At 33.8% G+C, this 16565-nt stretch overlaps 1 protein-coding gene across 1 annotated transcript; it reads right to left on the bottom strand.

The window, feature by feature from the left end:
* Positions 1-5342: 5342 nt before the first annotated feature.
* On the bottom strand, positions 5343-16186 carry LOC110685899 (putative DEAD-box ATP-dependent RNA helicase 29). Its single transcript, XM_021862451.1, has 11 exons — positions 15678-16186; positions 13962-15123; positions 13766-13823; positions 12487-12591; positions 11559-11604; positions 9564-9640; positions 8349-8401; positions 7871-7946; positions 7719-7775; positions 6536-6674; positions 5343-5740 (listed from the first exon to the last, which is right to left on the bottom strand). Exons 1-11 carry the CDS (start codon positions 16060-16062, stop codon positions 5538-5540), a joined length of 2361 nt encoding a protein of 786 aa, XP_021718143.1. The 5' UTR covers positions 16063-16186; the 3' UTR covers positions 5343-5537.
* Positions 16187-16565: the final 379 nt, after the last annotated feature.

Below are 16565 nucleotides of genomic sequence, written 5' to 3'. Positions count from 1 at the left end.
GGAAGAGACTTGAGGAGGAAAGGATGAAGGATGCAATGGCATTATATCTCATACAAAATGCGGTGAAAGATATCATTTTTCCAAGAATTATGAGGGCTAATACAGCAAAGGAGGCCTGGGAGATTCTACAACAAGAGTTCTAGGGAGATAGCAAGGTGAGAAGTATCAAACTTCAATCTTTAAGAAGAGATTTTGAAAATTTAAAGATGAAAGATAATGAGTTGGTTAAAGATTATTTTTCAAGAATTATCGAGATTGTTAATCAAATGAAATCATATGGAGAAGAAATTTCGGATGAAAAATTGTGAAGAAAATTTTAGTATCATTAAATGACAAATTTGATAATATAGTTACAATAATTGAAGAAACAAAAGAATTATCCAACATAACTGTTGAACAACTTATGGGATCTCTGGAGTCCCATGAACAAAGAAAAAATCGTCAAAGTAATGATGAAGACATGATGGAGACCGCGCTTGCAGCAAAGTTTTCTCTTAAACCAGGAGAAATCAAGAAAAATGGGTCCATGAAGAAGGCCGAGGGTGAAGATGAAGAAGATTCACCAAAATACAAAGGTATGGAGAATAAATTATTTTGTAAAATTTGTAAGAGAACTAACCATGATAGTGCAGATTGCTACTTCAAAGGAAAAGTACAATGTTGGATATGCAAAAAGTTCGGCCATGTTGGAAAGAATTGCAGGTTCAAGAAAGCTGATGTGGAAATTGCCAATTTTGGCAAGGAAGATAATGAAGAAAGCTTGTTTTTGAAGAAGAAAATAAGAGGTTGCTAATGACAAGTGCATTAGCAGAAATATTTAGTGACATGAGCACCAAAATTAAAAGGAAAAATAAAGGAGATATATTCGAAAGGAGAATTTGGGAGATCTCTGGTGACACGAGCATCAGATCAGTTAAAAAGATGGTAACACGAGTACCAAAATTAAACAACAAAATTAAGGTTGATAACATGAGTACCAACACAATGACAAGAAGAAAAGTCAAGATTAGAAGTTGTCGGTGACAACAAGAAGAAACAACATCAGAGGCCGTTGGTGACAAGAGCATCAACAAAACCGAAAGAATATTTTGAGAAGACGACGTATAGTTTAGAGTACAAGATTTTTCAGATTAAGGGGGAGTGTTAAAAATGTAATCTAGTAAAATCTACAATTAGCTAGATATTTCTAGAATAGCCTAGTGTCTTAAGAGAAATCTAGAGAAAGCTAGTAGATAGGAGTAGAGTAGTATGTCGGTGAAGGAGCATGTAAACCGACCTACACCACTATATATACTAGCACTTGGTCATGCAAATGTAAGCTATCCCCATGCAATAATACTTCAAATTTTATCCCACCACTACTTCCACTCACCTAAATTCTAACAGATCGATCTAGTTGGTTTGATTTGGGAAAGGTCGGGTTGGGTTAGGTCGTGTCTTGTGTTAGGATGGTTGTGCTAATAGGTTCATTGGGCATGACCAAATAAGCCATGATATGGACGACCAACTAAGCCATAATATGGTGATCTTCTGTCCAAGTGTGTCATGTTTGTAAATCTAGGGAGTCAGTGGCCAATGCACGACACGATCTATGGGCAATGGGTTTGTTGGTAGTGCAAGATCATGTCAACCCATGACCTTATTCATCTGAACCCGTCTAAATCTTTTTTAAATTAGCTATACAAGGCGAAATTGGATTTATTGGTGCAATTGCACTCATGACATGCTTAAAGTTGGCATGATCTAATATTAATAACACATCAATGCATCATACTTGTGATCGAAACTAAGGTTATGATCCAAGAAATTATCACAATAGTCTAGCACACTTCATGTAACGATTTGATGGATAATATTACAAAGTTTTCTCGCTTTGTAGATTAGAGTAGACAAATTATATTTGTGAATTGAAGAAGTAAATGTATTAAAGTAATAGTCACCGAGTCAAGCATCCTTTTTACAAACACACTACCAAAATAATAGGACAATATGACATTGAAATTTAGATTAAAAGATTAAACTTTAAACAATGATGTTTATCTATTTATTTTTTTTCATTCTTACATTATTATTGAACACCTTTTTATACTATGACAATTAATCGCCAATATTCTCATCCACAACTACGAGGGAATTAAAGTAGCAAAGCAAAAGAAACATTGAGCAGTCAATCATCATTATTCTTGCAGCTTCATCGAAAGAGGGTCGTGTAGTTTGGGATATGTTTTGATCTTTTATTGCAACTAACAAATTCTTGTTTTTGGTTTTATCCTTATAAGTCTAATCTATTTAATATATTGACCTATAAATATATAAATGGCAATTCGGACCAAAATAAAAATCTTGAGCAATTCAAAGGACCGATGACCAATTGTGTCTACATGATTTCGTTGTTGGTGAATGACACATCATTAAAGTTTTACACATTTTAATGGGTCGAGCTTTTGTACACGAATTCATTTTTGTTACAATTAGACAAATATGCTTATATATGTAGGTCCTTATTCAAAATAACTTGGCCATTCAAAATGAAATACATATGACCCGCCCACTAATTAATTTAACAACACATATGTGTATATGCATTAAAGGGATGAGAATAGTTCAATATGGGAGCTATAATCTAGACCGATTCAATGCTTTGTCTTCGTGTTCCATTGTGAAGCACCTATCTCACTCCTACGTCTATCCTTAGAAGACACAATTAGATTTGAGACATCCTACACATATACAAATATTTTGACAACCGAATCAAATTGCAAGTCACAAATACAAGTATAAACAAATTAATTAACCATTACTTAAGAAAACCATACGCACATTGTGCACGATATTTCCGGATGGGCCTTCAGTGTCCCTGGCTTGCCTAGAGTGTCTCTCTTCGTACGCAACGTCTAACAACTAAAACAACTCCACTAGCATTAACATCATTCAATAATACGACATATAAATACAACAAGGTCAAAACCATTTCATATTAATCAAAATTTACCCCCAAATTCCCATAGTCCCCTGATTGTAAACGATCTTCATTAGATGTCATTCCAATTTGCTTCATGCTCCACACCTTTATTCTAGGAAATGCATTCCACGCAACAGGGTCCCTATCAAGACGATCCAAGTAAAATATCTGCAATCATGTACAGTGGTAGTTGATTCCAACATTGTATTAATATAGATTAAACGATTTCGTTTGGGGATTAAACGGTTTCAATTTAATGGCCTTTCGTTGCCCCTCACATGTAACGTCGTTAAGTCATGTCACATTTACCCGTATATATGTACTACCACTAATCGCAGGAAAAGACCATATTACCCTTTGATATCTAAAAACAAGATAGCAAATACGGAGTATATCAACTTGTATTTTCCGTATTATTACAATAACAAAGAGAAAATAAGTCAAAATTCAATAAATATCAAACCTAATCGATAATATTAATATGTCCACAATACAGACTAATAGCATTCTTCTAATATGCATGGTCTGATTTGGATTATTTGATAATTTGAATACACGAGGCAAATGCTTTTTGTTTACTATATATATAAGTCATGTGGGCCTTGGCAATGTGTCTTAAACAGGCCAAGCCTATATACAACGGGTTTATTTGTACAACAAACTTAATAACCCAACACTCATAAACGTCCCCACAAATCACCCCATTTGTGAAGTTGGCTTTTATGTGTTTTGGAGTCATTTTATGCGACTTTTGATCTAAGCCTGTTGTATACAGATACACCTATGGTATAAAAGTTCTGAAATGTTTCCTAAATTTTCTATAAATCTACGATATCCTTAATTTAACTTTCTTGCTTTGGCATCAACAAGATAAGATATTATATAACTGAATGTTACGTTTTCAAGGTCTCAATTGTATCTTGTACTAACCCTTTCCTGACTATCTCATTGGCTTTCTGTTTTTTAAATTCTAAAGATCCTGTTAGCTTTATAACATTTTTTGTGTATGTAGTATTTATATATGGTAAACCTGTCTCCCTTGGAGGAGTACACAGCATATTTTGTGCTGGCTCTTTGCAGTGATCTCCTGCCTCGAGGCGGTAGATTTATGATGATCTCCTGCCTCAAGGCGGTATATTATCATCTGAGAAATGTACAGTGGCGTTCTTTCATTGGGTTGCTCTAAATGAAAGTTGGTTACTACCTCAGAAAAATATTCTCCAAAGTGTGATTTTTACCTACTAGTCAAGTTGTACCTTGCAAAGAGGTGCAAATTATAGTAGATAAACGATAGAAATAGACATTACCCTAGATTGTGTGCATTGTTTTTTAATGTCACCCTTAATTTTACTCATCCAAATATAAATATTCCACATTATTGGTTTTTAAAAATAAGTTTTGGTGAAAATGATCGAGCATGAACACAATGTACTATTGTGCGGATTTGTGAAGTGGAACCACGTTTGTTTCGACATTGTGATAGCTTGGTGAGAGACTTACAGGGGAGGCTGGAACTACTATGTTCATGCAGGGGAGGCAGCTTGTATATAAATCATCGATTTTCTGTGAAAATGTCGATGAAAACTTCTGTTATTTAGTAAAAAGTCCTGTAGTTCACAAGTTAATTCTTGTATTTTCTTTAGCTGTTTCTTTTTAGCAACTCGATCAAGCCTGAAACAAAGGCAAAAATTTCATAAAAAATGGATGTTTCTGTTGGGATCTCTGCTGAATAAGGTAATATAGTAATCTGTAGACTGGTTATTTTAATCAGTAATTAGTGAAGACAAACAAACTCCAAGAAGATAAAATTTGCCTGTGGTCCTGTGATTAGGAAGCAATCAAGGCTAATGTAATACGAGGAACTTGATGATTCTGTGAATCTGAAGAATTTGCAAGTTTCCATCACTCCAAAGAACGAGGAATTTTTAGATACTCCGTACTAATTATTTGGCAAGTTTAAGAGCATTCCTACTGGTAGTTTTGCTTTCGAGGTTTAATTTAGGTTGGATCAGTAATATAGCTAGCATACTTAGTATTTGAAACTTAAATGAATTTAAATAACAATTTATTTTTCCTGAAATTAATCCAAATTAGAAGAAATGTAGTTCGTTTACATAAATGATACAATGAACTGAAATTTATGAGACCCTAATTTGATGGGGAGAAGTTATATACAGATTTATCAATTTGATGGGGGGAAGTTAAACACATATTAATAAACTGAAAAACTCGTCGCACAATTTGATTTTAGAGCATTTTGTTGTCCTAGTAACTATAGAAAGAGCTTTAGTGATGTACTCGCAAAATTGAACATGAAGTCAATGTGCTTCTTTTCAGGTTTGTGAAGCAGGATTTAAAATTTAAAGCTAACCACTGACTATGTTATAAACAAAACTAATTTCTCATTTATATTAAGGGTTTTTGGTTCACAAAGTATAGTTCATAAGAATTGGAGACTAGGGCAAAAGAACGATGTATAATGAAAAAGCATAACATTACAATAAAAAATTTGTTCCTAAGGAGCAAAAAATCAGTCGATCCTCTTTGACCGGATGACCATGCACTATAGTATCTTCTACCTGGACTTTCGTTTCTTGCCATTTTTACCAGATTTCTTCCCCTTCTTTGAATTGTGCTTTATCAAAGATTGCTGGGTTGCTTTCTTCTGTCTCTCTTTGCGAACTTGTTCAAGATTTTTGATTTCTGAAGGAACATGTGCATTTGGTATTGAACGCTGTTGGTTGTGTCTGTTGAACCTCTTATTAAACCGACCACCACCTGCAACAAACAAAACACAGGTACAAATGTAAGAACACCAAAAAGTAAAAAAAAATATTTTTGATATCCAATGAGATGACCAATAACAGGGATAATATCCTCCTAGGCTGCTAGGCATGCTCTCAAATCACCAAGAATCAGTTTCAAATGTAAATTAGAGTGTAAACATAACCTGTCTGACATTTTGGGCAAAAACTTCAGGTTCTAAACAACAATTGAGTTTAGTAAAATGATGAGAAAGGCATAACAAGATGAGGGGCAGGCACATAAGCTGGAGCTGCATGGGCAGCAAAACAAGTGCAAAGGGGCATGCCCGACTAAAAGAGCATGTTGCAACTCTCCTGCAAGATAATTGGGACTAAAACATCTCTCAAACGTTTTTCCTCTCTTTTAATCTTCCCTTGGCCCCTTATTAATAAACCTTCTCAAATACAAGTATGATTTTTATATCCACTTTTTGGGTTTTCCCTTTACACTCCCCCCCCCCCCCCCTCTCCCTCCCCTAATTTCTTTTTTTTTTGGCTCACTATGTTTTTTCTTGTTTTTCTTCCAATTTCATAGCATCACTTTTCTTTATAATGACATTTTTTTCCCTGGATAGCATCTTATGACAATTCATGTTAGTCAGCCCCAAATTATTTTGGGACTTGGGCATGTTGTTGTAGAGGTAAGTCAGTGGACTACGCAAGTCATCATTACTAAAATCTCAACCTATTTGCTAGTTATACATGCATGCTTAGAGGGCGACCAATATTATAAGTTACAGAAACCAAAAGCCTAGCTTTTGAACAATACCTGAAAATCCAGAGGATGATCCCACATTGCCTCCACTATCATGTCCTTTTAGAGCAATTTTATTGTGTGTACTAGCTTTCCACTTTTTATAAATCCCAGTTCTCTGAGCCTTCACTTTTTTCCCTCCTTCAGTCTTAATCTGTTCAATAATAATCATACATGCATAATTAAATAATTCAAGTGGGGAGAAAGGGACAACCAAGGCAGCAATAATTAGCTCTTTTATCAAGCATCTGGACCAATAATAGGAAGGGAAAAAAAAAGACACCTGGACAGACTTCTTAATAAAAAATGTATAGAATGTGATTGGTCTCTGATAAATTCAACGTTTTCAGTTAAAGATTATGAGTTTACAGATTCTACTTCAATAAACAAATAAGAGCAATGTTTTTGTGAAGCAATACAAGATTAATGATTCTTCTTCCAGCGTCTATACACTCCATAGGATCTCAATAACATGTTTACTAGATTGCCAAAGTTGACAACAGCATATAAATGACTCTAAACAGAGTTCATTCAAGAGAAAATCCTATAAAAGTGGATATTCGGCTAGACCCAGAAGTTGACGCAAATACGCAATGCAAGCAATCTCCTCAATACCTGCAATACTTCTTAAATGACTGATAAAACGCATATCTTAATTTATGTCACACCGCAACCCAACTAATCAACCCAAAAGAGAAATGACCCATATATGAACTTTCTAGTTTGATGCTGAAAAAGAGCAGATCTAATCGAACACAAAATCAATATGTTTGAGACTGGCGGCTATTTTTGCTGACAATACATTCATTATTGCCTACACAAGAGAAAGAGAACACAGTGACCTCTTTTATAATTGTTTAGCAGAAAGTCAAGTTGGTAGCCTTTTTCCTATCAAAACTTTCTGCTAACTTTCTTTCATAATTTTAGTATTCGAGAGGGTAAGGATAAAAAAATTTAACAAGAGAGCACCACTGCTAACAGACATCACACTATTCCAGCTTGAGTGGTTGACTGGCGAGTGGCGACTGCACATAAGCTTTCATACTTACAATTTCAGCTAAGCCCATATGTAACAAAACCATGACATTACTACTTAACAGTTAATCCACATAAAAAATAAAAAAGTTCCAAATATAATAACTGTTTGCACTAATTAAAGAATCTGCAAATCCATACAAAGGAGAATGAAATGAAGTACCTTTCCGGTGGCAGTCACACGATCACCATTGTTAAGCTTGACAAACTTTTTACTTTTCTGATGGATATAAGTACAAATGTGTTAAAAATATCTTCCACTAATACAAAATTGATCAGAGTTGACCAAAGAAGATCTTTCACACACAGAAGTACCTTATCCCAGTGGACTTTTTGTTTCTGCATTCCCACTTTATCATCTGCAACTAGATCCATAACAGCTGAATCCAACCTACAAAAAATTAACATAACCAAAAAATAAATAAAAAATTAAGCTAATTAGCCTATTGCAAAAGCAGTATATCTGGATCACTAAGTTATTAAACCCTGACCAAGCATTATTGTGAATTCTTCAAAGGATCTTTGTCTACAAACACATTAGACATGAAGTTTTTATTGATGGTCTATGCACCATCCAATTGGGATAAAAACAAATAATTTCTTTGTTTCTTTTAACTTGCAACACTTTTATTTCAATCACAATTTATAACCAATAAGTAAAAATTATAAATTTTTAATATTATGAAAGCATAACAGGGACAAATCTGACAAGATCACACAACTATTTAACAAAAAATAAATAAAAAAATAGCAGCACCAGTTATGATGCTGAATAATTCTTTAGCAGCCTCACCTATTTGAACCAAAACCTAGTTCAGCTCGCATTGATAGTCCAGCCTCTGTATGCTGAGATAAAGCCAAGAAAATGAAGTTACAAATAACATTAAGGCACGAGAAGGTTATCACTTCAATAACAGTAAGCCACAGAAGATAAGTACTCCCTCCATTTCATAATAATCACAACACTTTCCTTTTACAAATGTTTCATAATAATTGCAACACCTCCATATTTGGAAAGGACACACAATTATTTTATTACTAGGTTAGGTCCCGTGCCATGCACGGTAATTTTAAATAATTTTTCTTAAATTAAAACTACCTTTAATTAAAAAAACATAAATTTATCTATAATATTATAATGAATTTATATGAAAGAGCCTCTTAGTCAGATAGGTATTTAAATAGCATTTGACTATATCTATATATTTTTGTATATTTCACCAACAAATTGTATTTTTTTTTCTTATTAACCAAATGAATTTCTTAAAATTATGTAATACGTATTTAATCCGTAAATAGATTTCTATTTTAATTATTTTTGAAAGTAAATTGGTGTTGTAATAAACGTAGTACATTACACTCAATATGTCACATTTAAGAATCCGATTTTTTTTTCTTAAATTTATACTCCGTAATTGTTAATATAATTTGTGGAAGGATATATCAAATCTTTAATTTTAAGTAATTTTTAATATTCATATTATTTTCTTGGAGTTTCTCATACACTGTATTATATAAAAATATTCAAATATAATTGTCTAGGATACTTCAAATCTTTTATTTATGTATAAATTTGTTATACTTTATTTTTGTTTAAGATTTGTTTCCTAAATGATTTTTTTTTTTTAAAAAAAAAAAACAAACTAAGGGACACCAGAAAATGACACGTGTCATTGCTGGTGTGTCTTTTAGTATATAGTTATTGATTTTTCTCTCCCACTAACCACACTTTCACATATATTTTATTATTTCTCTCTATTACACAACACCACTTAATACTTATTTTATATAATTTCTTTTCCCTTCTAACCATACTTTATACTATACAATATCTTATATTGGTCCCCATCCTATAATTTTCCAAAACTATATTATGAAACGGAGGGAGTAGCAATGTATCCCAGCAATGTCACAATGTCACATCAATATCATGATGGAGAATATCAGTACTTCATGTATGATAAGTTTTACTATAAAAGATCAGAGGAAAAACCAAAGAGAAAAAAACCTGGTTTGTAGGCACTGGATTGATAAAATACTCCTCATTCCTGAAGCTCTGTGCTTTCCTTTTAGAACCAACAGTTTCTGACAGAATCAATTTTAAAAAATTATATATATATAAAAAAAATAATAATAGAGAGAGAGAGAGAGAGAGAGAGAGGGGGGGGGGGGGAGAGAGAGAGAGAGACTTGTGTGACTGTAAGATTCTAAGACTCTAAGATATCATAGTAAAGAAATTAAAATTTGAGCATAAGAAAATTAAAGTATACAAGTACCAGCTCCAAGGCCTCAAGATGCCAGGACATGGGAAAACTGAACTATTGAACAAGATAGTATAACAATTTCTTTCATTTCAGTATTTTCTTTTCTTCAAAAATTTAACTCTTCTAACCTACATTTGTAACAACTACATAGCTATACTATAGCCTAAAAGGGATGACTACACAGCTATCTGTAAGGCATAAGCTATGCATTCAGACACCTTCGCTTGGAGGATATATCTGACTATGTCAGTTTACTCACCATTACAGCCTTGCAGGTAATAAAATGAAAATGCAAGTTTTCCCACAATGTCTAAGGTTTTTTATTTTAAAAAATAACAAAAATACTCCATCAGTTTTCCTGTCTACAAGTCACTATAGCTACACAAACCAAGAAAAAGTAGAAATGAAAACTACACATGTGGATACTTTTATAGTTCCTTCTTTTTTTTTTTTTTTTTTTTTTTTAAGTTGCACCATATGGTGCTTTACACTTGCCAATACAAATCTTTGGACATTAATATCTTTAATTTGATTCAAGTGAAAATTTGATATTTGAAAAGTACAATTCAAGACAAATCTAATTAGATCTCACATGACTATATTTTTCTTACATATAAAACACAAAAAAATGGTCATATAGGGATGTGTAAATAGTGAAAAAAACCCAAATGATTCAATTAAAAAAATGGAGGAAGTATTAGAGAGGAGAGAAATAGAGCGTAAGAGATTTATTAAATAAAATTGGGCCCCACAAAGTGAGGTTGTGGATAATAGAAATTAAATAAAAAGTTGTCATAAAAAGAATAAAGTAAAAGTGAGTAGAGCTTAGAAAAACAAATGAAAACGAAAAGTAAATTGAACTTAGAAAAACAGAGGGAGTATCTACTATGTACTACGAACATTAGGCCTAAAATTTCTTTTGATTGCAAGATTCTCTCTCGTCATAGTGGTCCCTCTTCAATCTCTACCCACAATAAATAGATTACTAAAAGCTTTTGCCTCCCCTCATGTTGCCAAAAGTATTTACTACTTATAAGCATTGCTAGCAAAAGAAGAAAAATACGAACATTGATATTACAACACTTCATGCATTTATCTCCCATTGAGTGCGAGTAGAGTATCGATTCAATATACACTTTTCCTCCTACATTTTAGGGTAAAATTTACAATGCTTTACCCACACTGCTAGTCTGCCACACATATACACAAGCACCCTAAGGAGAATGTGACTCACCCTTTCCTCACAAGCAGGCATAGCAGCACCACGTCTATTACCAACAGAGCAATAAGCTTGAATTCTAGAATACTATAAAGATGCAGGAAATCACAAAGATAGACTCAGTTTAGCATCCCTTGTAAAAAGAAAGGAAAAGGTTATTGACGAATACCAAAATAAAACAATTAGCAAGGGACCATACTGACTTAATTCCATGATTACAAAACTCCTACATAATTAAAGATGTTGATGATTAAAATTGTGTATTACAAACAGTGAAAAAGCAAAACAGGAACATCATTTTAAAACAAAGAGAATATGTTTTAATCTTTCCATGCAGCTGAAAGATTGCTGCCTGAGTTCCAATCAGCCACAATATCTCAAACATCAGATTATATATTTACTTAAGTCATAAATATCTCATAAAATTTACATTAAGTAGCATCTCTACAACAAGGGTTTCAAAATTAAAAGGGAAAAAAATCAGCGCATCATAATAATAAAATAAGTGAAGAGGATAAACCTTTATTCTCCATTTCATTGACAAAATTGGAACCGGGTTCCTCTTCCTGCAAAAGCAAGACTCCCCGTCAAAACAAAATACCAATACAACAGCAATTAACATTAAAAATCTCAATATCTTGAAGGTAGTGCTCTCTTCACCTAAATTTCACTTATCTTATTAGTCCTAAACTTATTAGCCCTTATCTTATCTAAACTTAATAGCACTTATTTTATATTATATCATCTTATTGGAACTTGTTAGACCTTATTTCACCTTATTATAAGCTCTTAATAGACCTTATTGCATGCTCTCAATAGACCTTGTTGGAACTTAACCGTTATTTTATTTTATACGAGCCTATTAATTTTATCTTAAGTTATTAGCCCTTATACTATCTTATTGAGCTTATCACCCTTATTTTATTTTATCTGAACTTATAAACCTTAAATAAGTGAAAATAATGTGAAGAGAACATAGCCTAAAGAGGCTCCCTCCGTGCAAAAGGTGGAGGGTAAGATCTATACTCCCTTCATTTTTTATTTTTTTTTATGCATCTCTTTGACTTTTACTCTATTCACATACCATGTTTGACTTAATTTTTTTACAATTATAAAATAAATAAATGTTATTATATAATATATCATTATGTCTAATTTCATAATATAATTTTGTTATAGTTTTTGCTAAGAGACAATTAAAGATATTAATGGTCAAAGTTATGCCTCGACAAATGTGTCGGTCAAACTGATGCATTTAAAAAAACAAAGGGAGTATTAAATAGATAGCTTATTTTGTATAATGAAGGGGAATCACTGAAGAGTCCTCCTAAAGACCATATTAAAAAAGATGAAACTACCAATGCTGGAGTACTAAGTGCATCAATGGCAGTTCACATTGTAGTTCAGCATAGGGTATGAAGTATTGCATCTAAAACTCAAAGTATTACCTCGGCTTCCGTAACGGTAGAACATTGCTGCTGCACTTGTTTAATAATGTGATCATGGATGGCCTTTTTCTCCTTCATCACATCAACCCATTGACTAGAAGGACCCTGCTGTCAGTATAAACAATCTATTAGGAATAAAAAAAAAATCACATATGCAGAAGAGACAACCTTGTTAACCCTATCTTTTTTCCTTGTTCTTTATTTCATGAAACCGTGAGGCCCCAAGAAAAGAAAAGTCCACGGGAGCAAGGAATGATAAAGATAAACAAATATAAACTTGTCAAAAGCATATATATTGAAGGGTTGTCATCATTACAATTTCCCAATCTACAAGCATGACAAAAATTTTTAGATGATATTCAAGGTGTAATACATCACTGATTGATTTCCAAATGATGAATGTGACGATCATAAATTTTACAATGCCGCCACTTGCATCTAGTTTCAAAAGACAAACACAAACATGGTACACAGAAGCAAAGATTGATATAAGCACTTGTTATGATTTTCAAGAGAATGTATATCAACATATTCCCCCTTCAACATAACAATCACATACTTGTTTATGATACAATTGGACATAAATCCAGTAATTAGTTTTCAAATAGCCAATACCGGGATCAAAATTTTCACAAGCACCACCTATATGCATGTAAATTTCAAGACAAACATTAACCCAACTCTAGTAAGTAGTAAGATACACTGCTTTGCCTAATTTGTTACAATACTCCATAATATAGTTTTAGCTATGAATCAGAGTATGAACTAGCTGAGAGACCAGCATCAAGGTGTGGGGGTAAATTTTGAATTTAAGTCTTGTAATTTATACAATAGATGTTAAACAATCAAGCTGACACTACTTGGAATGAATTAATTTTGTATAACTTTCTTTCGGCTTCAAGCATAATAATCCCTCCATTTCTTAGTACATGCAACAAGTTAACATCATTATACACTCATTAAAAGTCAAATTGTTGCATGTACTGAGAACGCGGGAAGTGTATATATAATTCATTCATCTTTAAACCCACTTACTGACATACAAACAGAACAGCTAAAAAATTTAGCAAGCCAGATCCTAAAAGAGATATAATCAGAAGAGATGGGGTACAGTATGCATACAATGAGAAATTCAGAAATAAAATCACCATATACATTTTCAACAAAATTTTGCTAGACTTTTAATACAGGAACAAACACATAATGAAAAAACTTAAAATAGCAAAAGAAACGATGCAGTGAAAAGTATAAGAGATACAATCATAAACTTAAGTATAACCTTTCGACGCTTTGACATTGCAGCACGGCCTTCAGCCTCCAAAATTGTCTGCTTGGGTCTAGCTCACATTACCAATATTAAAGAGTTAGATGAGTGCCAAAACACAAGGTACGGATGCATGCAAGAGAGGAGATGGAGAAAAGACAAAAAAAATTAACAAGCATAAAAAAAGCAAACGTCAAAAATCAATGCCTACCTGAAGGATTTCAAGCGCTCAGTGAAAGCTAAAGCACTCAGCTCATTGCCTTCTAACTCACCTTTGAACATAGGATGCAAGCCTTCGCGGGGTAAATCTTTTGCCCTCCGGATTGATGCTTTTGAGGGTGCAGGTTTTGTCTTTATATACTGATGGGATGCATTTTTACTAGCCTTCAGCAAAGCTTGTATATCGGACGATGAGTCAATGTCGTCCCGTACTTTATCTTGCACAAGATCTAAAGCAGTCTGAGGAAAACGGCCATACACAGTAACACCATTGGCCATAGCTTGTTCAATTTTATCCATAACCTGATTAATATCCTTTAGATATTCCTCCTCTGTTGGAGCAGGTCTGATGGGTTTTGACATAAAGAGATGAAGATCCAAAAGGTAAGGGATATCTTCAGGTGTCACAAAAGAGTAAGCTGTACCGGTCCGACCATTCCTGGCAACTCTTCCAACACGGTGCACAAACATTTTAGGATTTGAAGGGAAGTCCCAATTGAGTACATTATCAAGCAAAGGAATATCCATTCCTCTAGACGCAACATCTGTAACAATTAGCAGCTTAGTTTTTCCTGATCGGAATTTTGATATGCTTATTTTGCGCGCTTCTTGATCCATATCACCATAGCATATATTGGACTCAATACCCTCAATCAAAAGCAACGATCTCAGGAACTCTGTATGGTGTTTAGTGGAAACAAAGATTAACATTTGCTCCTCAGATCTAACCACGTCCCTAATCAAATACACTAAGGCTGCATTTTTCTCTTCTGGCCTCAAGGTGAAAAAGGTGAGCTTACAGTCTGCACTAATTTTCTTCTCCACGTCTAGGCGTACAAGCTGAGGATCTCGCAGACCAGCCTTAGCAAACTCTGCCAAAGCATGTGGCATAGTTGCACTAAAAAGCAAAGTTTGCCTACTCTCACTCAACTGATTCAGAATGCTATGCAGTTGCTCAGCAAAACCCATACCAAATAAAGAATCAGCTTCATCAAAGACCACATATTCCACAGTTCGAAGTGTCATGTCATCCACCTCAGACAAATGATGCATCAGTCTACCCGGTGTAGCAATAATAATGTCAGGATTCTTAGCCAATTCTTCAAATTGATTTTCCATTGAATCCCCACCAACTAAAAGACTCATACGAAGATCTGCATATAAAATGACAACCAAAAGAAGCGCAACAACAAGTTCTTAGAAATATGCTTACCAACCACACAGCTCATATTGATCCTTCTAACTATGTCAAATACGCTTTATTAACCCCTTGATTTTCAGATAAAATGGTAACGGTGATACATACTTGATCCATTTAGTTACCATATCATAGTTGTCATCGAAAACTTACAAAATACTACTGTAAGAAACAAAATTTAGTTTCCTTTCAAAGGTCTCACTCTCACAAAACAGTAAACTACTACGGAGTATATTCTTGTAAAAGTTCAGCCTCAACTATCAAACTTCGACCTCGACTATGCCCAATAGGAGCAGGACATTCTGATTCGGTTACAAATAAACAACAAAACATCATTATTTCACAGATTATAAACAAAGAATTACACCACTGTTTCAAAATTCCAATCACACTAACTTTCACAGATTAACAAAAAAACACACAACATCAAGCTACTTCTACTCAACAAAAATACCCAAATTTCGAAATTTCAATTAAAACCACAATTAACAAAAATTATAGAAAACTAACCTGTAAAACGCCCCAATTCCTTACAAAACTTCATAGTTTGAAGAGCCAAATCCCTAGTAGGAGACAAAATCAAAGCCCTAATCCCATGTTGAGGAACATGCTGCTTCAATTTCTCCAACATAGGAATAAGAAACGCCGCCGTTTTACCAGACCCAGTTCGCGCCATAGCAACAACATCAGACCCAGCAAGAATAATCGGCATAGTTTTGCGCTGAATTGGGGTTGGTACTTTGTAACCCTTCCTTTTGATTCCATTGAAGACATTAGGACTAAGTCTTAGGGATTCAAACCCACCTCCTTTTGCTTTCTTGCTTGCTTTCTCTTTGTGAGCTAGCTCTGATTGTGAGCTCACGAGGAAACCTCCATTGTGCTTGTCTTTCGCCATTGGAGATGGCGAAGAAGGAGGAGAGAGAATGGACGGAGGTTTTAGGAAAGGGTTTTAGCGTTTTACAGGTGAAGGGGAGAGAAACTCATACAGTGAATATAGGTCAATTTGAGCCCAATAAAAAAGTTTGGCACGCTGAAGCTCAAATATAGGTGTCAAAAACTAATTCGACCCAATCTGAAAATAACTTGATTTAAATTTAATTGAGTTTGATAATTTATCATGATTTAACTTCAAACTATCCCCAATCTGATTTGATCCAATAACCCAAACTGACATGACAAAAAGTGTGTCAATATTCAATAGGTCATGCGACATGAATTATGTATCGAATAGATTTCAAAATCGGTTCGAATGTGATGGACCGATGGTTAGCCATGATGCTTCTGTGCCCTCTTTTCAGTTATTGTTTTACCGACTTTGGTGTTTATTACCTTATAAAGGTTTTTTTTTTTTGTTTGGTTATTTACAACTTTATATTGTGTATTGATAGATTTCTTATG

The sequence above is a fragment of the Chenopodium quinoa genome, unplaced genomic scaffold (genome assembly GCF_001683475.1).
Source record: "Chenopodium quinoa cultivar QQ74 unplaced genomic scaffold, ASM168347v1, whole genome shotgun sequence".
NCBI lineage: Eukaryota > Viridiplantae > Streptophyta > Magnoliopsida > Caryophyllales > Amaranthaceae > Chenopodium > Chenopodium quinoa.
The sequence above is the reverse complement of the archived record's forward strand: the minus strand, read 5'-3'. Positions and strand labels throughout refer to the sequence as shown.